Below are 22,888 nucleotides of genomic sequence, written 5' to 3' on the forward strand. Positions count from 1 at the left end.
TATTCTTTTAATTAGGGGCACGATTAGACTCACAAAAATTTAATAAATAAAATATTTTTTTTTTCAAACATCTTATAAATTAAAAGTTCAATAATTTTCAAATAAAATAAATGGTTTTGGGCTGTGACAGGTTGGGTCGTTCTTTTAGTGGTGCTCCCGGCAACGGCATATAACCGGCCGAGTAGCATTACAAACTGGGGTTGGTCTTTTCGTGAGCTTACGGCGACGGCGTATAACCGGCCGTATAGCTTGGTTTCTTTTTTCTGGCATATTGGCGACGGCGTCTCACCGGCCTTATGTCATTTTCTGGTTGTCTTCACTGAGTGGGGTTGGTCTTCTTGTGAGCTTACGGTGACGGCGTATAACCGGCCGTATAGTTTGGTTTCTTTTTTCTGGCATATTGGCGACGGCGTATCACCGGCCTTATGTCATTTTCTGGTTGTCTTTTTTGAGGGAAGAGCCGGGACTGTTTGGGGACGATGGTTAGGCCGGAGTTCTGGAAACTTTCCCTTCCGCTCTCCCCTCTTTTCCCTTTTTTGTTCTAGACGGGTACTCTTTTTCCTTCCCACGGTTTTTCCCACTGGGTTTTCCGTGAGAAGGTTTTAATGAGGCTTGGCCCTTAGTCTGCTCTCCTGTGCTTTCAAGGGTTTTAGGGGTTTTTTCTCTTTTTTCTTTTAATAAAAACGCATTTAATAATATATCTAAATAAAAGGCTTAATCTTCCTTCATATATTAGCTTATCATCGTTCCCACATTGAAATTTTATCATTCCGCATTGATCTTTATTGAACTTCACCATGAAAAAAACGTAAATAAAAGAATAGTTTTGAGATGCATTTAAAATAAATAGATTCTTCAATTTAATTTGACCGTGAAAAATAATTTCAAATAAATTATCATTCTCGAATTGATCTAACACATTCTCATATATATTGAATATATATTAAATCTCACAATTCAAAATTTAAATAAAATTATTATTAAACTTTACCATTTAAAAATCTAAATAAAAAGATACTTAACTTTGACAAAATAATAAAAATATATTTAAATATATAGGTTCTTATTGTTTGAAATTTTATCGAGATTATTAACCAATTATTGTTTAATAATTTATTTATTTATATACATATTTTGTAAATTTAAATAAAATCGAAAAAATTAGTTGGTATTATTATATGGGTTTAGGACGAGAATAAGTATTAAAATCATCACATATCTAATAGGAAATTGGAATACTCCTATGTGGCATCACCATATTTTTGCATTTTTATCTATCCTCATTCTCCAAACATTTTCATATTTATTCATTCTTATTTATCTAAATCTTCTCATCCCACATTGATTTTTATGAGATTCATCAAAATAAAATCTATATAAAAGGATGCTCTTACTCTCCCAACCAAAAATCCACATTTAATTGGTGGAGTGCTTGAGATTAATACAATTTGAATTGCTTTGTCAATAAAAGTTGATCGAATTTATTTAGTTAAATAAAAAAATATTTAATTTTATTTTTAAAAATTAATACTTGTGATTAAATAAATTATTTATTCATTTTAATTTGGTCATAAAATAAGATATTTTGCACAAATTTTTAATTTTATTTTTGGATTACACATTGAATTTTTATGAAAATTTACCAATTGAAATACTAAATAAATTGATATGATATAATTTGAATATCACATCAATTTTCTCAAGCATTAGACGAGATGATTCTCAAAACTTAGTTATGGTAGTTTAAACTTCAAACAAGATGATGCTCACCGCTCACGAGCTAATTTTATTCTTTCAAACTCCAAACGAATGATGCTTGAAACTCAATTATGGTATTTTAAGCTCTAAATAGGATGATGCACAAAAGCATGTTATGATTTTTCAAACTTCATACAAGATGATGTTTAGAAGTTAGGTATGATCTCACAAGTCAGCCCACGTCTTTCAAGTTCCTAATGAAAATGATGTTTAGAAGTGGGTTATGATATTTAACGTATCAGATAGTGATGTTCAAACGATTGACGCATTAAGTTAGACATAGTATTTTAGGGTCCAGACGAGACAATGCTCAAAAGTTTGGCGTTCAAAAGTCATATATCGTCTTTCGAGTTCTTGATGACTATCTGGTCTTACAGACTTGAGATGAGATGATGCTTAGATGACAAATGAGATTTTAAATTAATTTTTATCCGTCAATGTAGAAAAATTGTACAAATTTTATATAAAAAGGTATTTTTATTATTCTAATAAAAAGTTAACATTTAATTAACGAATATATATAATTGAGATTCGTATAATGTAAACTTTATTACATCCACTTAAATTAATTAAAAGATAATTATATTATATAAAAATAATATAAATAATTTAAATCATAATTTAAAATCCCGTCCAATTTCGCCAGACTATATATTACTACTAGTAATAGATAAAGTGTTAATATATATTAGTAGCCTAAAATATAAAAATAATTTTAAAAAAAGCCACAACTATAAAACTATAGTAAAAATAGCCATTTTGTAGTGAAAAGACAAGTATATCCTCAGTGGGGCCCACAAATCCCTCTCTCTCTCCTCTCTCTCTCGATTTTTTCTTGCTTTCAAATTTATTTTGTTCCTCAAATTGGTGCTGACATCACAATTAATATGTAACTTATTTATCTTCTCTCTCCGCTCCTCTCTCTCTCTCTCTCCGGCGCGACTCCGGCGCTTCTCTCTCCGAGGCGGCCAGGACCACCCTTCTCTCGCTCATGGGGTTGGGAGACGACGACCGCCTGAAGCCCCGCAGACAGTCTGCATGAATCGGTGGAGACCCTCTTCCACAGAAGCACTCCCCGGCAGACAGTCGCACGACTCCGGCGCTTCCACAGAAGCGCTCCGCGGGCAGGGACGAAGGAGAAGCCCACTCCGGGCTCGTAGCTTTCACTCTCCCAATACTATACACCGCCGATTTGTTCCACTTCAGCACCACCTTGGATTCGGACGACATCTCCGCCGAGAACCCTTCTCTCGATTCTCTCTTTCTCTCATTCTCTCGGTCTTTCTCTTTTGAGATTGGCAAATGAATTGATCTCGATCATTTTGATTGTTTATTAACTTGTGGAATTTTTTGTTATTTGGGTGAGGATCCAGCTTTTATTGTGCAGTTGAATTTAGGAGGTTTATTCCCTGCAAAGGCGCCGGTAATGAATAATAAGATGAGGAAGCATAGAGCTGCGCCTCTAAACATATTCATTCTTAAATAATTAATCATTTCATCTCATTGGGATTTATTTATATAGACTTATAAGCATTTCAACCTATGATTTTACTGCAGCGAAGTTGATTTTTACTTTTATTTGGGAAAAGAAAATTAAAGTGTGTTATATCTCCAACATTGTTAATTACTAGTTTACTACTAGATCATTTCATGGCACCTGCTTTGTTTTTAAAAGCAGACCGCTTTTCTTATGCTTTTAAAATGTAGTAATATTTTTTTTTTTTGAGCAGAAGCTTTTAAAATGTAATGAAAAGGTTTGTATGGGGATAAATCAAGATCTTCTTACTTCATTATTCCAGATAGAGTGTTAATTAATAGAAGTTCAATCTGTCTTGCCATTATTTTCGCAATTAATCAAATAAGAGGATTGAGATATATTTATATTAGTTCACAAATACTGTCAAAATATGTTTTGGTACATACACATTAAAAATCACACATTCGTTGCAATGATGTTTAGAATCATAGGCTCATAGCCTATGACCGGTGGTTATTTCTCATCAAAATAGTACAGATTCGTCTCAACACTTATTAAGAAAACATACTATTTGACATATTATTTCAATAGATAAAATTATCTTAATCTCGTGCACCGTATAGGATTCGTGTACCCTAATCTCGTGCACCGTATAGGTTATTTCGTGTACCCTAAGGATTCGTGTACCCTAATCTCGTGCACCGTATAGGATGACTGATTTTAGATCGATTTGTGAATTGATCGATCATTATAAACCTATTTATTCAGTACACGAATAGTACACGAGCGAGGCGGCGGCGACGTGCTTAGGTTTCAGGCGGGGCGATGGCAACGCAGACGGTGGAATAAGGCTGCACTCTCAACCTCTATCTCAGGCGACGTCGGCGGTGGACCAGGCTGGGCGCGGCGACTCTCGCTCTCTCTCAGTAGGGAAGACACCGGTGGATGGGCGGATCCCTCATAGTGCCGCTGCAGGTGTCTGGTGAGAAGTGTTCAATGAGGGAGGGCGGCTGTTTGGTGGAGGAGCGGGTGGTTTGGTGGAGGAGAAACCCTAAGGTTTGGTGAAGTATTGAATGAGATGTATTCAATGAATACGTGAGAGAGAGAAAGAGAGATGAGAGAATAAATCGAGAGAGAGAGAGAGAGGGGGAGGAGAGAGGATAATAAAATTGTCCCTTTCTTGCAATTATTAATTATGTTTTTTATTTTATTTTTAATATATTATTGTTATATTGTTTGTGGGCCCTACTGAGGATATACTTGTCTTTTCACTACAAAATGACTACTTTTGCTATAGTTTTATAGTTGTGGCTTTTTTGAAAATTAGTTTTATATTTTAGGCTACTAATACTTTTCCCCCATAGATAAATAATGGATTGGCCAGAGGGGCACGTGGGCTTCTTAGACGTTTAGGTTTCTTACAAATTTTGGGCAATACTACATGTTATTCCAACACATTGTGAGGTGACTTTGTATAAGAGTGAGTTAGTTATGGATTATACAGAAGAGAATTTAAAGTGGCTATAGTTCGATAGTATATTTCAACAACTGTTTGCAAATGACTGAAGTTAAATTGTGTAGAAGAATCATCAACAATCACAGGTATACATAGAAATTTAACAGAACAATTCATTTGAAATTTTAATGATGTGAGAGCGTAACATGAAAATAAAAAGTGGCTCCATCGGAAATGAGAAAGTAGGAAGCATAAAACAGAGAAATTAGTTATTCGACAAGTCCAAACAAACAAGACGACACGAACATAGTCCCTCTCGAGAAAACACATTAACATTATTCCATGGATTGTAAGCAAAGTCAAGGCAGACGGGGAAATCTGGAGAAATCGGGTTTCCTGCGCTGCAAGTAGGCGTTCTTCCCCTCCGTGCCTTCCTCTGTTCCATAGAAGAGAAGGGTCGCATCTCCTCCCATTTGCTGAAAGTGGAAAACACCACAAAAATCACCCTCTGCCTATGAAATAAAATACGAGACAGAAATGTCAAAACTGCACCTGAAGTCCAGAATGGCCATCATCAACGGCATTCAGAGCAGACTTGGCAACGCGAATCGCCATGGGGCTGTTCCTTAGGATCTCTCTACACCACTTAACTGTCTCCTCTTCCAGCTTCTCCAACTGCAAAATCTCACATATATTAACTTTTTTTTTTTTTTATCACTAATTACAATTAATAACGTATAATATGAAATTCAAAGGAACTTACAGGGACGACAGTGTTGACCAGCCCCATTTTGTCTGCTTCAGCAGCGTTGTAAAACCTTGCCATAAACCACATCTCGCGCGCTCGTTTCGGACCAATCTGTCCAAAATATATGATTCACTATCTGTAGAGTAAAGGGGCTAAAAACAAGATGTGTAGAATATTCTAGAGTTACCAAACGATCCATTACGGAAGCTCCATAACCAGCATCGACGCTTCCAACCTGCGAAATAGTAATATGATATAGTTATATATATACAATTAAAATTTGTTCCATGATTAATCAAATGCGAGCGCGCGTGTGTGTAAAGAGAGATTACCTTGGGCCCTGTTTGGCCAAAAATTGCATTTTCTGCTGCAATTGTCAGATCGCAGACCATATGAAGCACATGTCCACCCCCAACTGCATATCCTGCAACCTTTTTTCAACAAATTGGAAAAAAAAAATCAGGATAATAGTAACATGGAAACTAACATGTGAATAAATATACAAATAAAGTTATAAAGTTTACCATAGCAATCACTGGTTTGGGGAGACGACGAATTTGGACCTGCATCGGTGGACAAAATTAATTGGAGAAATATTTGAAATGAAACATATATATTAACTAATTACTGTTTATATCAAAATTTGGTGTTTGATTTTCTTTTTTAAGTTGTTATTTTTCGAGAATTACCTGCAAATCTAAAACATTTAGTCGACCGAAACTATCATAATCAGCGTAACCTTCCTTTCCCCTGAATGATTGGTCACCGCCGCTGCAAAAGGCCTTTGTACCCTGCAACAGATCATAAAGCATTGATGTGATCATGTTTTCTCCATCTTTTTCTATTCTTCATTTTTCATACGAAATTTGCAAGAAAAGATCCAAATGAAAATTTACCTTTCCCGTGAAAATAATAACTCCGATAGAGTTATCATCTCTAGCATCATTGAACGCGCGCATCAGCTCCTTCACTGTTTGAGGTCGGAATGCATTTCTCCTCTCCGGCCTATTTATAGTTATCTTTTTGGAATAACAAACAACAACATATCCAACTATTTAACCATAAAGTTACAAAAAAAAAAAAAAAAAGTTAGAATAACATTACCTTAGCAATGCCTTCAGCTTTTTCATAGATAATATCGGTGAAGGGGTTGGCGGGATCGTCAAATACCGGCTTCCATTGAGGAATGTAGGTCGGAACCTCACCGTGCACGCGGTGGTAGGTGTCGTCCATCCCGGAGCTGCAATTGGACAAGGCGACGTTATCGTTCCCGTCGTGGAATCCGGCCGGAATAAGATGCCCGGAAACAGAGGCCATTCGCCTGTTGATACTCTCAATATCTTTATCAGTCATTCCAAATGCCATGGGAGGAGGAATTGGATTAGAGTAGTAATTAGTAGACAAGTTTGAGCTATGTAAACTTGCTTCGCCAACTCCTACATTTATAGCATATAACTATAGAGGCTGCTAATTGCTACCTAATTCCTACACTGCCCTTGCTTCCTTGTTTTTTATTGCATGTCTATCCCTTTTAATGATCTATCAACTCTATTTTAGTTGATGACGTATTTGGGCGACAAATTGCCTAATCTCATTTCTATATTTTGGAACAGATGATCCCATTTGCATTTCTATATAGTCAGGAAACCCAATATTATCTCCTCAATCTGATTGCAAATATACATCTCAAATAGTCTTCATGGATATTCAAGCACTTAATCTTTAAATTTCAATCCTCACGGTCATCACCCTCTCATATTTACAATCCTATATCATTTTGTGTGACATTATCTATTGCATATATAGGTAAAAGACATATGACAATTGTAAGGGTTTCAAATTGCCAAATGTGTTATAGTGTATATTTTTCTTATATAAAATACTATAAATTTGAAATCTTTATTATCGCTATATGTCAATCATCTACGAGGTAATAAGAAATGTCATACTACTATTTTTGTCTTATATTATCAAGAAATTGTATCAAAAAATGTTGTTAATTTATCAAAAAAAGAAAAAAAAATTATTGTATGCTTTTTTTTTTCATGTGCAACTGGTTCTATCCTCTGACATTTTTTTTTGTTTTTTTAATTCTTTTTCTCGCGGCTTCTTCTTGAATAAATCATGATTTATTTTCTTTTCCATGTTTTTTTTATTGATCGTACTCTCAAACGTAAGCATGATAGGGGTCGGGCTAATAAATGCGACATTTAAAAGGTTTTTTTGAATTAATTTTATAAGTCTGGTCAAATATTAGGCGGCATGCTCTTGGTACTAGAGTAGTTGTTCAGGTTTTATTGAGCAATTTATGCCATCCAAGGAATAATGTCATGCTTCATGCTTCAATTGGTTGAATTTAGCAAACAATCTTTGTCAATTGCCTGGAAGTGGATGTCTATACTAGAGATAGTTTTTGTTATACAGTTTCATGTCGCATATACAATAAAAAGACATTAATGTTATCACAAAAATAAGATATACTCTATCTATTCATAAAAATTATGACAATTTGGTTCGACAAAAAATTTAATGCAATATTTGATAAATTTTATGTAGTGGGGAAAAATTTTCCACCGTTATATGAAATAAGTGTGAGTGAGCGGTGATTTTTTTATAAACAAAGGATATTTGTAAAAGTAAAAAATAAAAAATATATATATAATCATGTTTTAAAAGGGAAATGATACATTTCTTATGAACGCTAAAGAAAAAGCAAACATGCCATAGTATATAGTTCAAAATTAAAAATTATTTTCCCTCGTATCGTGTGTGAGTTGGCTTTGCTCAACATGTCTACACATAATAATAATAATAATAATAATAATAATAATAATAATAATAATAAGGGTTAATAGTATTTTATGTCTCGAACTTTTAGCGTTTTTAATAAAATGTCCCGAACTTTAATTTTTTTCCTGAAAAGACCCAAACTTTCATTTTTTATATAAAATGCCCCACTATATAAAATTCGGAGACGAAAAGATGATTTATCTCAGCGAATGAAATACTTTGGAGACCGTCATTGTTGGAAAATCATATTAGTAAACACCATTGTTGGAAAACGTTGAAAGTTCGGAGTTTTTTGTCATTTTTTTCGTTATCGAATTTTGTATAACGGAATATTTTGTGGAAAAAAAACTGAAAGTTCTAGGTTTATTAGGAGAAAATAAAAGTTCGAAATATTTTATAAAAAATGCTGAAAGTTCGGGACATAATACTACTAATAATAATAATAATAATAATAATAATTTATTAGGTAAAGGGGTAATAAGGGCATCACAGCGGTATCATAATTACTCATCACACATTTGTGAATAGACTGAAAGTAGCTTATAAGAAAAAAATAGAGTTGTAATTCGTAGGTAGCTGGCCTAAGCTCGATCCGATTGGCAAACTTAGTAGGCTTCGGCTGAGCCACCCACTTCAAGCCGGCTCCAATCGAGCATTTTCTCAAACTCATGTCTGTTTGAAGCCTTAGAGATGCCTGGGACCAGTCCAAGCCCATTTAAGGCCCCGATATAGCCCAAGCCCACTTTAATCATTTATTACTATTATTTTTTATAGTTTCGTATGTTTATGCTATATAAATATAATTCAATGCTTTCAATTTTAGATAATTTAAACAAATATAATATATTTTTTTTCTCCATGTGTTTACATATATGAATATAAATTGAGAATCAAGTGAAAACTCAAGCTCATTATCCAATTCCAAACTCCAAGTTTAATTGACAAGAAAACAATAGCACAAGTTAAATTTACAAACTATGCGCATTGTATGTCCTTTTAGGGCCATTGATTTTGTATGATTAATAAGATACATGATTGAGTATTTTTATCATTAAAAGTAAAAAGAAATTAAGCTCATTTTTTTAATAGGATAAGAATCTAACAAGATTAATTTAAATGATAAAAATAATTTAGGGCCTTAGAATATCCCAAAGTTCAAATCCATCAAAGTAAACAATGAATTAGCCTTATAATTTTTATCTATCAAGATTAATCCTTCAAGGTAAACATTCCCTTAATACACAAATAAAAGGGTGTTTGTTGAGCTTATAAATTCTTTAAAACAACTTATAAATTGTTCATTCCAAGTGTTTGGCAAATAAGCTCTTAAACAACTTATAAGATAAAAATAAGCTCAAAGAGCTTATAATCTCCTCAGAAAATAAATTCATCTATCCCAACTTATTTTTTCATAATTTTATATGTAAAAATTATTTTACAAATATTATTCAACTATAACTTATTATTTTCATCATATACCATTTCAAGTTCATCTCTTTTCGATTTTCCCTCTATTCTCTCTAGCTTATAAGTTCAATTATTCAAACACTTTGACAATTTATAAGCTCATAAGAAACTATTCCCTCTGTCCCACTTCAATTGGCACACTTGTCTTTTTTGTTTGTCTCACTTCAATTGGCACTTTCCTAAAATAGTATGTGGTCCCTACTTTCTCTACTCACATAAAATAAGTGGACACTACCTACTTTACACTCTTAACCTTTTATTCTTAATCTTCGTGCCCAACTCAAAAGTGTCAATTGAAGTGAGACGGAAGGAGTATTTTTTTTTAAAAATACTAACTCAGCTCTTAAAGCAAATAATATGAAGGCGATGCTTCTAAATCTAATATAAGTTATACCTTGTCAATTTTTGATGGAGAATCCCTTTACATTATAGTTTATAAATTAAAATTTACTCCCTCCGTCCCACTTCAATTGGTACACTTATCTTCTATGATGCACGGATTCTTCAAAAAATAGCACAGTGCAGTATCGGATACGCACAGGGTGCGGGTGCGATTCGCGTGGGATTCGCCAGGTGGCAAATCCCCTAAAAAAAAGGGATTCGCGAATCCGATTCGCGCACCCACAAATAGGGTGCGTTTTGGGCTATTTTGCAATTTTTTCAATTATTTTTGGATTTTTTTGTAATTTTTTCAATTATTTTTTGGACTTTTTTATAATTTTTGAGTTATATTTATATGCAATTTGAAACTTTTACATGCAATTTATTGAAATTTTTACTTTACTTATATTTTCAATGTGATTTTATTTCATTATTTTTGGGCTCTTTTGCAATTTTTGAAGAACTTCATTATTGAAACTTTTACTTTAACTTATATTTGCAATGCAATATTTAATTTGTGAATGTTCTTTTCTTTTTTCAATTTGATTGGTCACATATAATAAAATATATATAAATATAACAGACGTATCATTCACGAATCGCACCCTATAATTTTTAAAAATTCGTATCCCCGCATCCGAATCGTATCGCTCCCGCACCCGCCCCCTCGCACCTGTGCAACATAGCTTATCTTTTTTGTTTGTCCCACTTCAATTGACACTTTTCAAAAATAGTATGTGGTTCATACCTTCTCTACACACATTAAACAAATGGTCATCACTCATTTTACACACCCAACCCTTTATTCTTAATCTCTGTGCCCAAAGTAAAAGTGTCAATTGAAGTGGGACGGAGAGAGTACTACATATTAAACTCTTTAAAATAAGCTTAGTCAATATCCTCAAACTAATCAATAAAATTAGGTTAGACTGGATTGGGCTTAGTTGTATGTCGAAAAGCCCGACCAGGTCCGGCTCGCTACGATCGTGGGCTTGGGCTATGCCAGGCCTCAAGCCTCGATGGCCTAGGTCCTGGGCTCATTCGATCCGACTTGACCCACTTGCCATCTCTAGTTACAAGTTTATTTAGGAAGGTTCATTTATTTCATTTATTATTATTTTTTAGGAATATTCATTTAATATTTATGAACAAGTTTCTTTTAGTTAATTATTTATGGACAAACTGATTGGGCTTTTTTATTTTTTATTTCAACTTAAATTAAATTCGTCGATCAATGATATTCATTGCAGATGTTTTTATTTTTATTTTAGAATTACAAGATGTATCTAATATAATCAAATAAAAAACCCGCACGCAGGCCCCTAATTTACTCTTTACAGTCCCTTATTTAACAAAAAATTAAAATATTACTTCCTCCGTCTCACTTCAATTAGCACACTTGCCTTTTTTATTTGTCCCGCTTTAATTGGCACTTTTCTAAAATAGTATGTGGTCCTTATTTTCTCTACTCACATAAAATAAGTGGACCCTACCTACTTTACACTTTTAACCCTTTATTCTTAATCTTCGTACCCAACTCAAAAGTGTCCATTGAAGTGGGACGGATGGAGTAATAAAAATACTATCTTATCCTTATATAAATATTAAAAATATCAATAATTTTTTTTATCAGATTTCATCGCTAATGTAATCCCAAGAATCTGATGAAACAGAAACAATCCCAAACTTGAGAAAGCATAAAAATTTTGTCCCACTCTAATATGAAGATCAATAATATACTTTGCGAAGACTCTGTCCAAGTAGATTCTCTTGCACCACACCAATTCTTTGTTTGCTTTGAACCTAGAGACATCGTAGGCTACAATATACTTTGGCATGTATTGAAATCTGTCAGAGTCCATTTTATTGTAGCTCATCATTGCTATAGGTGGTGGTGAACTCACTCTGATGCTACATAGTGGAGGCAGTGACTGGATGTTTACCATGTATTCAAATGATGGCTTCTTCTTCAATTGATCATCTACTGAAATACTATTTTCTTAGTTCTCTCAAAAATTTATCTTTAAAGGAAATTAACCGTGCATCACATAGCTACTGTTCCCGAAAAGAGCAATTTTTGTATTGTGTTTTTCTTCATATTTGGGGGCTATGCATTTGTATTTAACTGTTGCCGGAAAGATATTTGAAAATTTATAAGGATAAAATAGTACTCCATATTTTTATTAATAAATTTAGTATTTTATTAAATAAGGGGTTATGGAGAGTAAAAGAGGGGTTAGGGATAGAATCACCCTTTTCTCCTCCGTAAATTAATAGGTTTAACTCTCATATTTATGCAGCATTGACAACTAACCGACACACTGTATATTTCAAATTGATCATAGCTCTGTTCTGACTCTGAGTCACCAGTTTGGAATTTCATTTCCCCCTCCCCATTTCTCATAAAATCATATCTCTCGCATTCTATTATACTGTATTTAGTAGCAATGGCAAGACTGCTCAAACAAAATCCACATGTCATCTCAAACACTTTTTTTTTTTTAAGGTAAATCTCAAACTCTTGTTCTAAAAATAAAATCCACTTTACACATTCTCCATAGCACACAAAGCTCATGAAAATGTAACAACCAACAAATCGTGTAATCTAACCCTACTAACATATATAAATATATATATTGACTAACATCTACTTGGTGCGAATTCAGGGGCCAGCCAAAAATCCTCGCCGACCACTCCAACGTAAGCACCAACTGAATGAATGCAGCAATAAAATAAAAAGTGTATTTTGTTTGGGCGGTCAGCAAACGTCGTCGTCTCCCTGAATCTGGTTGTTGGCCGGCTTGCCGAGCTGCAAGCAATCAAGGGGTGGGATGGTGGGCGTGTAGAGCTGGCCGAAGGTCTGCCAGCAAAAGGGATCATACATATGGTAGCCTTCCTGCTGCGGCTTCAACTGTATGTTCATCAACGTCACGTCCGTGCACGGCATGTTGTCGCTGCACGAGAAATGCACCGGCTTCACCGTGTACGTTCCCCGTATGTTGGCGTAGTTGATCCCCGTCAGCGCCACCGCCTCCGTCTGGTTCCTGCAACTTCTCTTGTCGCAGTAGTATTGGTCGATCACGATCGGCACCTGCACCTCCGACACCTGGATGTTGGAGAACTGCACGTTCCGCACCGATCCCGACCCCCCCTGCACAATTGACCATACACCTCTCAAGATATCTAAAATTGATGGCATGAATTTGGGGATAATGTTAATGATGGTTTACCTGCCACGTCTTGATTCGGACGCCGTTCATGGTGTTGTGCATAATGATGTCGCGGACGGTGATGTTGGAGACGCAGGCCTTGGTGTTGTCCTTGCCGAGGCCGCCGATGCTGATGCCGTGGCCCGGCCCGCAGTTCACGTTGTGTATATACACGTTTGTGCAGCCTGTTTGTATGGACACGCAATCGTCCCCTGCGCAAACCGGCACTATCTGTTACCACATCATCGATTCCATTCGACAACTAATTCACGAGCCTGTCTCTCTCTCAATCTGGTTTTGAGGTATATCATTTTTGTCTTTTCTTTCTGTGGGGGCCTCAACACATGTTCTCGCCATTTCCTTTTTTATTGGTCCGAAAATGACGTATCTGTCTGAACTAGGCCGGGGGCCAAAGGGAAAAGCTTGTGGAGACGAGGCCAGGAATATGTGTCCATTTCTCAGTGGTTTGGTTTTGGAGGATAAGATTGTGGCAAGATCAAGATGGATGTCACGAGCTAGATAATTATCAAATAAATGAAATCAATTAGAGTAGTTTTATTTACCACAAGCGAGATTAGAGCTGCGAATGAGCACATCCTTGGAGTTCTGGAGATGGATTCCGTCGGTGTTGGGGCTGTCGCCGGGCGACGACACCGTGAAATTGTAGACCGACACTCCGATGCAATTGTCGAACTTGAGATGGCACTGTGGGCTGTTTTTGATTGTGATGCCGCTCACCGTTACATTGAAACTTCCGTAGAATCTAAGCGCCTGCACCATAACCATGTGCCAAATCATATTCCATTATCTACTTACTCAAAAGGGCCTTGAAAAATAAAATAAAAAAATTCAACTACTTACAGTTGGTTTAATGCCTGGCATTTTTCCAAGTGAGCTAGTTACCTGACAAGAGAAGAGACATATATCTGTGTTAGTAGATATCAATGTGGCGATAAATTAATCAATAATTGAGCGATCAAAATTAGTTACAGGGAAGGGAGGGTTTTGCAGTGGTGTGGCGTTGACGGGGACGATGTATTTTGATTGGTCATCGAGGGGATCGTCGTCGTAGGGGGCGCTCTGCCACCAGACGGCGCCGTTTCCATCGATGGTGCCGCTTCCCTTGATCGTCAGCCCCACCAATTTGGTGAACTGCAGCCACTGCAGCAGGCCTGACCCCCATGGACCCGAGCTCGTCGGAGCAATAATCGTTCCATCTAACTGCACCAATTAAGTTACACAAATTAGCACCATTTATTCTCCAAATTGCCAAAATTTTTGATTTATTTTATACCTGGAAAACAATGTTGTGTTGACAGTATGGACCGGAAAATGAAATGGGACCCACGTGAAACACGTAATCTGCTGGGACATTAACGACGGAGGCTTCAACCTTGCACGCAGCAGCCCATGCAGCTTCGAATGCCTGCGTTTTCACCACACAAATATTAATTTTTATTTGTTTGTTTTTGGAACATCATTAATTACAGTTAACCACAAACATTTGTTGGTTTATGAGGAGGAAAAATGATGGAATCAATAATAAACTGCCATAACAAGAATAAGTTTATGGTCCCTCCTGATTCTCCTGTCTATTTCCCTTGTCAGTTTGTGTTCTCCACAGTTAAACATTAAAATTTATAAATTAATTAAGCTTTTGGGGACTGCATTTTTTTAACCATACACTGTAGCACAGTTGGAAACTTGGAAATATGTCATTTGTCACAGGTACCTAACTTTTGTCCTCCATTCCTGAAATTATGTATATATGGGTCGATCTTCCTCGTAAATTTTTTCTAGCTAATAAATTAAACCATTTTTATGTCTAAAGAAAAGCTCTTGCATCTAGAGATAAAATTATTTTAATTTTAAATAACTGAACTAAGGAGAAGAGGCCAATGGGAATAAAAACTGTCCCAAGTTGCTCATGTGATAGGAACCTTTTTAAGTTGTAAGCAGCTCTACTACTTTAATTAAAGAGGAATGTAATAAATGCAGTCATTAACTATAATAGAATTTCAATATTTATTAGTATGTCAAAACTTGAAATTTAGACATTTGAAAAAATAATGAAAACAGAGTATTCGTGATATTTCAAATTTTACCTTAGTGTCATCGGTGCTTCCATCACCTTTGGCTCCAAAATCCAACACATTAAACACAGTTGAATCAGGTGCATTCTCTGCACCTTGGTCGGGTGGCGGAGTTTCAATAGGAGCGGCGGCTGGCGGCGACGGCGGTGGTGCTGCTGCCTTTGGAGATGGAGCTTTCTGTTTTGACTTGCTGTTATGGTGACTAGAGCCATGAGATTTCCCTTTCTTCTTCGAAAGAGAAGACGCGACGCCTCGATTTTTCCTCCAATGCGAGGCTACTCTTCTTGCATTGCAAATTTCCATGTGGGAGCACCACATAAGAAGCACAATCAAGAGCAGGAATGGCAAGTTTTTGAAGCTAAAGCCACTCATTTTTGGATAACTCCGATGGTGGCGGAGGAGGTAGAGGAGGAGGAGGAGGAGGAGGGATGAAGTGAGGAGTAGTTTAAGACTTAGGCTGGGCAAAACAGAGGAAATGAGGTGATAGTTTTATAGCAGAGAGAGAGAGAGATGAGGTTTAAAAGGTAGTGAAAATTTTCAAAGTGTTGTGGACATGAGCAAAAGATCGTTTCACAATGGACCTGTGTTTGTTCTATTGATACTGTATCCTTGTATTTAATGTTTGGCATCCTTTTTTTGTGAATTTTGATTTACTACTCAATAAATGGTCCGATTTTGACATATGCAAACATATTTTGTTTGTAGCACTTGTTCATGCAAACACATTGATTTGAGCTATCTAATACTATAATTGAATGATGCCCAATTACAGACTAACACAGACAGCATAGCAGAGACAAAAATCGACTAATACATATAACTGCATAAAGCTGGGATTATATATTATCATCTAATTTAATACTAATATTTTGATTCCTAGCTACACCTAAAACAAACTTGTGTGAGAAGTATGAATAGGTGATTAGTATATTCTAGTAAGCATTTGAAGTAGTTTCCATTTCTGAGATGAAGGTTGTGCTCGTTGGTGTGAAGAAAGATTGAATAATCTTCACCTTGAGCCTAAATATGCTTTGAGGAATAATTAGTGAATTGATAAAGAAATGTGATGTAAAAGGCCAATTTACACGTGAGTGGGTGTGGGTCTACAATAATAAGATGAGAAAATGAAGTGATTAAAACAGCTCAGTTTTAACCATCACATGCAACCTTCACGGGCTTCGTTTTTGTACTTTGTCTTCTAAACCACCAGGAATTATCTGAAAGATATGCCCCACCACCTCAAACCTACCTAGCATACTCTTTTTTCTCTTTTTTCTTGAAAACTAGTACATTCGTCCGTGCGATGCACGGCGAACATAGTTTTGCATCAAAATTAAACGATGTAGTGTGTGTATCGGTTAAGCGATTAGGGATTAATGTCTAAAATCGAAGGCCTTGGGTTCAAGCCCCCTGTGGCGCAACCTTTAAATTTCTTTATTTAATTATGTTAATTTATTAAAAATAAATAAATTAAATGATGTATCAAATAAATAAAAAATAAATATTAAATATAGTTAGAATATAAGTAAATGTAAATTATTTTTTCTTAAAAAATAAAATAATCTACATCAATTACTCAGTAAAAATCCTTAATTTTATTTTATAATTTTGAAAAGTATCGTTTTTAATTTTCCATCTATTTGATGGAAAACTTTATTTTCTTCCCTAAAATTATAGAATAAACACATCATTCAAATTAAAAGAAACGAAGAAATAATAAAAAAAGAGTTTCCACATCACACAATATATAGTTTTAAAACATGAGCTAATCATGCATAAAATTATTTTTTCTAAGTTAGCTTATTACCTATGTCATCTTATTAGAAAAGTTTCAATTGATAAGTAGGAAAATAAATTATATTATTAGAATTTATTAGAATACTAATATAAGAGTTGAATAATTATTTGATACCAAATCGAAGATCTTGCATTTATCTTTAATTTAAGATATATATATATATATATATATAGAATATTTTTTTATAAATAAAATTTGATTTAAAAAAAATCATCAAAATATAAAAAAGAGAATATGAGAGAGAGAGAGAGTATAGAAAATTGAAGAATGCGAATGATGAAAGAGAGGAGAGAGAAAATATATGAAATTTGTTGAGTTTTATAAATACTCTTTGATTGATTCTTTAATTACACTTTTGCCATAAACTGTGTTTTCATATAATAAATAGATAAAATGAAAGAAAAGAAAAGATGGTAGAAGGTATATGTATTCATTGGTATAAGAGAGCGCTCAAGTGAGATCACCTATATGTGGTGAGATCTTAGATTGATTTGAAGGTGTTGATTTCATGTATCCTATAGTTGATATTTACCTAAATGTCAAAAAAAATTACCAGAGTTCGAATTCTGGAAGGAGCGAAAATTTTACCAATTTGTAATATCGTTATTCATCCATAGATGTCGAAATTTTTTACCAGAGTTCGAATCCTGGAGGGAGTGAAAATTTTACCAATTTGTAATATCGTTATTCATCCGTATATATTGCATTATTTAACACTATATATTGTCTTATTCATTGATCTCACGAAAAATAACAATTTCACTAGAGTGCACCTCTATTCATATATATATATATATATATATATATATATATATATATATATATAGGGGGCCGCTCCAATGAGACCCCCTGATTTTAGTGAGATCTAGGGCACGATCTGATGCATTTATTTTATCAATCCTATGGCTGATATTGTATTTGGAGGGTGATTTTTTTTCGCAGGGTTCGAATCCTGGAGGGAGCAGAATATTTTAAATTTTGTTATTCATCAGTATATACTGCATTGTTCATCAGTATATACTGCCCTATTCATCAGTATATATGTCTTATTCATTACGAATTTTTTAAATTTTATTTTTCATCAGTATATACATCTTGTTCATTAGATATACATTTTGTTCATTAGTATTATATGTCTTATACATTGTACTCATGTTACACGAAAAATAGGGGGTCTCACTGGAGCGCGCCCCTATATATATATATATATATATATATATATATATATATAAGGTGTGGTTCTAGAGAAAACTACATTATTTGTGAGAACGTGAGAACCATCAAATCTAATGCATCTACTGTAAAATTAATGTATTCGCTGTTAAAATTAATGCAATAAAAAAAATATAAAAAATTGCTCACTTCAGGATTCGAACCTAGGATCTGCATTGATAAAATAAACGCACCAGATCGTGCCCTAGATCTCACTAAAATTAGGGGGTCTCATCAGTATATACTGCATTGTTCATCAGTATATATTGCTCTGTTCATCAGTATATATGTCTTATTCATTACGAATTTTTTAAATTTTATTTTTCATCAGTATATACATCTTGTTCATTAGATATACATTTTGTTCATTAGTATTATATGTCTTATACATTGTACTCATGTTACACGAAAAATAGGGGGTCTCACTGGAGCGCGCCCCTATATATATATATAAGGTGTGGTTCTAGAGAAAACTACATTATTTGTGAGAACGTGAGAACCATCAAATCTAATGCATCTACTGTAAAAATTAATGTATTCGCTGTTAAAATTAATGCACTAAAAAAATATAAAAAATTGCTCCCTTCAGGATTCAAACCCAGGATCTGCATTCATCCAACAAGATGATGCATCCACCGTAAATCTTGATGATCGAATAACTGAAAATGGTTCTCCGTTCTTCTTTTATTTAGTGGTTCTTTCTTGAACCTCTCCATATATATATATATATATATATATATATATATATATATAGGGGGCGGTTATTCCACAAACCCCTCTTAGTATATAAATTAAGAACTTATATTAACCTTAGATCTTTTCCTATTTAACGGCTGAGATCAAGTTTTGAAGATTCCCACTAATTCATTTTATGTTACAACTCAATTCGCGCATTATTTGCTCCGGAGGGTAAATTCGGCATTTCTTGTTGACTTTCCAAATGGCGAACTACACATTTCCGAAAATGATGCCTAATTTATTTGGAATAAAGATTTGACGTGATTGATATTATGGCATATGGATATCCTTCGATTATTTGCGTGAACAGTACATTTTTATTATGTGAATTATTTTCATTCTTGTACTAATAAGTATGTGGAACGAATATATGTGCTAAAAATGAATGAATTGAGTTTGATATGTGCATGAATCTTTTTTGAATATATATGTCACTGATATGTACATGGGTTAGCTAATATCCTGTTTGTGATGATGTATATGCATTGGCTATGTAATAACATATGAATATGTATTATTATTGAGCGAATTTAATGAGTATTTTGCATGAATAATTTATAATCGTTATTGTTGTATGCTTGATTAGTAAGAATTAAGTAAAAATTCGTGAGTTAGTGCATGTTTGTGCTGAGAGTATATACATTAGCTCTACACTAAGGTTTGAATATCTATGTTTATTGTGCTAATTTAATGGGTATAATACATGAATAATTTGAATCTTGCTAATTTAATTATTTGTATTATATTTATATTATATTGCTTGTATAAATTTCTTTAATAACTAAAATATAAATTGGAATATATTTTTGCATGCAAATTTTTTGTTTTAAAAATGGATTTAATGTATATTGGTATTTGTCACTCTTTTGACAAGTCACATTCTTTTTAAAAATAAAGTTTATGTGTTTACGTGTTGATGTGTTCCACAAAAATAAAGATATATAAGGTTAATTGTGATTGAATTACACAATCCCTTTAATTTAGGAAAGGATTATAACCGAATGACATAAATTACTTTTCTGTCCAATCTATGTAGCCAGCGATATTTTTTATGTAATTGTTGTGATCAAATCTGGCCGTAGATTTAAATTGATCCATTGGTTATTAACGAATCTTAATTTATATCCTAACTCTAGTTCTTATTTTAGCCTAACCCTATATATATATATATAGGGGGCGGTTATTCAATAAACCACCCTTATTTTAAGAATTACGAACCAGCAAAAATGCATGAATTTTATGTATAACACGCATGAATAAACTGTATAAAGGCATGAATTGCGAAAAATAATTTTTGGTTACCTTTGGGATTCGAACTCAGGACCATGAATTTATCTAACAAGGTGATGAATCAATCGTAGATCTTGATGATCTAAGGGCTGAAAATGGTTCCTAATTTATATTTTAAGAAGCGTTCTTATTTTAGCCTTCCCCTATATATATATATATATATATATAGAGAGAGAGAGAGAGAGAAGGGTTCAACAGAGAAGCTAAATATTGTGGAGAATAGAGAATTCGCAAAATAAAAACGAACAGATCTATAGTTTTAATGAACAGATCAATGTACCGCATGAACAACAATTTGCCCTGGGTTCGAATCCTGCTGGTGGCGAGTTTTTCTATATTTTTATTAAATACGTCTGTTCATTACTTATGTTGATCTGTTCGTAAAATATATAGATTTGTTCGTTCTCTCGAAAAAGATAATTCTCTGTTGAACTCAACCCTATATATATATATATATATATATATATATATATATATATATATATATATAATATAAAGTATTCCTCGACGGTAAGTGGATGCATGTGGTTTTTTGTAATACATGTATGTCAAGAACCAATGTAGAAAATTTCCGCATAATTAGAGAAGATAATATTATGCATAAGAGCATCCATAGTGGGTGACTCGATCCCATTTACTCGAGTCACCCATAGATCGAGTAAGCCAATGTGGCTTCGACTGACTCGAGGCCTATTCGATTTTTCAGATAAGACCTGATAGCTTTAAGGAATGGTGTGTGTCACACACGCGTCTAATTAAAAAAAATCCGAATTTTGAAAAATTACAAAGGTTATTGGCAGATTCCAAAAGCAAAAAATTTCTTCTCCTTTTGATTCCCAACGACATTCTAGCCGTTTTCTCACTTTTTTTTATTTCCTTCCCTATAAATACCCCTCATTTCTACAATTCATTCACACCTTCAATCTTTCTTTCTTTCTCTACTACATTTTCATTCACTTCTTCCAAAAAATGGTCGAATGGTTCGATGATACTTCGTCGTCTTCGCCGACGGGGTAGCGCAAGAGATCATCGATGAGAGCAAGTTGCAGAAATAATTGATTGCTCAAATGTACTCCCAACTGGAGCTGGAACGTGTTGTTCATTATCGGTCTTACGTCTACCGTGATCGTGAGGCTGCCTATTTACGTCTTACGCAAGACTTCTTCAATGACAATCCAACGTACGGCCCTACATTTTTTCGAGGTCGTTTTTTAATGCAGAAGGAGTTGTTCTTGCGCATCGTCGATGCTGTGCAAGATGAAGATAGTTACTTTCAGATAAGCCATGATGCACGAGGTCGGGACTCTCTCACGCCTTTGCAGAAATGCACGGTGGCTATCCGCCAATTAGCCACTGGCGTCAGTGCAGATACTTTCAACGAGTACCTCAAGGTCGCCGACACGATGGGGCGTCTATGCCTAAAGAGATTTTGCAGAGCTGTCATCCGGGCATACGGAGCCGAGTATCTTCACGGATTTCCCGCCTTGATCTTGGAGGCCGTTGCATCCCACGATTTGTGGATTTGACATGCCTTCTTCGGTGTCGCCGGTTCGAACAACGACATCAACGTTCTGAACCAGTCGCCTTTGTTCTCCGGCGTGTTGGATGAAACGTCGGCGTCGCTGATTTTTGAGACCAACCGGCACTACTACCAGATGGGCTACTACTTGTGCGGCGACATATATCCAGAGTGGCGTTGCTTCGTCAAGAGTACACCGATGTCGACCAATCCAAATGAGGCGAGGTTCAAAAAGATGCAAAAATCGGCACAGAAGGATGTTGAACGTGCCTTTGCAGTGCTTCAAGCGATGGGGAATCATTCGAAGTCCGGCGCGGAATTGGTACGTCAAGCATCTCAAGGACATTATGTTGCATCATTCTCCACAACATGATTGTGGAAAACGAAGGTGAAAAAGCTACTCATTAGAGAAATGACGACGCAGGACACGGGTCGTCTAGCAGTGACTCGACGGAGAGTGCTCGAGCAACCCCGCTTTATTTCGAGGAATATGTGCAAATAGATGCACTTCTCCGATATAGACAGATACATGCTCAGCTCCAACAGGCAACATGATTTGATCGAGCACATTTGGGCACGTTTCGGACCTCTAGGGCCGAAATAGTTATTTTAGGATATGTTTTAATTTTTTTAAGATTTACGTAATTTTTTTATGTAATTTTTAGGATTTTAAAATTAATGCAATTTAAATTTGAAGTAAATTGTGCTATTTAAATTTGTGCAATTAAATTTAAATAAAAAATATAAAAATCAAAATTAAAAAGATCAAGTAAACTATCAAGTCATACCACTGAGACCTCCTTACTCATTGTGATCCCCATTTTATCAAGTAAGCTATCAAGTCATCCAACTGTGGATGCTCTAATGTCTATATATATGATTCCGATCACAATATAACACATAATATAACACATGATGATTTTTTTTACTAGACATAAACACAGATTCGGCT

General features: G+C 34.7%; 3 protein-coding genes across 3 annotated transcripts; 1 reads left to right on the forward strand and 2 right to left on the reverse strand.

Annotated features, from left to right (window-relative positions):
• Positions 1–4,821: 4,821 nt before the first annotated feature.
• On the reverse strand, positions 4,822–6,878 carry LOC130993615 (1,4-dihydroxy-2-naphthoyl-CoA synthase, peroxisomal-like). The gene is made up of 9 exons (XM_057918566.1): positions 6,544–6,878; positions 6,336–6,458; positions 6,129–6,230; positions 5,964–6,002; positions 5,772–5,870; positions 5,627–5,674; positions 5,455–5,550; positions 5,244–5,366; positions 4,822–5,167 (listed from the first exon to the last, which is right to left on the reverse strand). Exons 1-9 carry the CDS (start codon positions 6,802–6,804, stop codon positions 5,051–5,053), a joined length of 1,008 nt encoding a protein of 335 aa, XP_057774549.1. The 5' UTR covers positions 6,805–6,878; the 3' UTR covers positions 4,822–5,050.
• A 5,725-nt stretch (positions 6,879–12,603) lies between these two features.
• Positions 12,604–16,294, reverse strand: LOC130993616 (polygalacturonase At1g48100-like). Its single transcript, XM_057918567.1, has 7 exons — positions 15,392–16,294; positions 14,581–14,712; positions 14,277–14,507; positions 14,148–14,189; positions 13,850–14,057; positions 13,308–13,498; positions 12,604–13,228 (listed from the first exon to the last, which is right to left on the reverse strand). The coding sequence occupies exons 1-7, from the start codon at positions 15,749–15,751 to the stop codon at positions 12,836–12,838; spliced, it is 1,557 nt and encodes a 518-aa protein (XP_057774550.1). The 5' UTR covers positions 15,752–16,294; the 3' UTR covers positions 12,604–12,835.
• A 5,190-nt stretch (positions 16,295–21,484) lies between these two features.
• On the forward strand, positions 21,485–22,491 carry LOC130993992 (uncharacterized). Its single transcript, XM_057919032.1, has 3 exons — positions 21,485–21,916; positions 21,998–22,258; positions 22,345–22,491. Exons 1-3 carry the CDS (start codon positions 21,485–21,487, stop codon positions 22,489–22,491), a joined length of 840 nt encoding a protein of 279 aa, XP_057775015.1.
• Positions 22,492–22,888: the final 397 nt, after the last annotated feature.

The sequence above is a fragment of the Salvia miltiorrhiza genome, chromosome 7 (assembly GCF_028751815.1).
Source record: "Salvia miltiorrhiza cultivar Shanhuang (shh) chromosome 7, IMPLAD_Smil_shh, whole genome shotgun sequence".
Classification (NCBI taxonomy): domain Eukaryota; kingdom Viridiplantae; phylum Streptophyta; class Magnoliopsida; order Lamiales; family Lamiaceae; genus Salvia; species Salvia miltiorrhiza.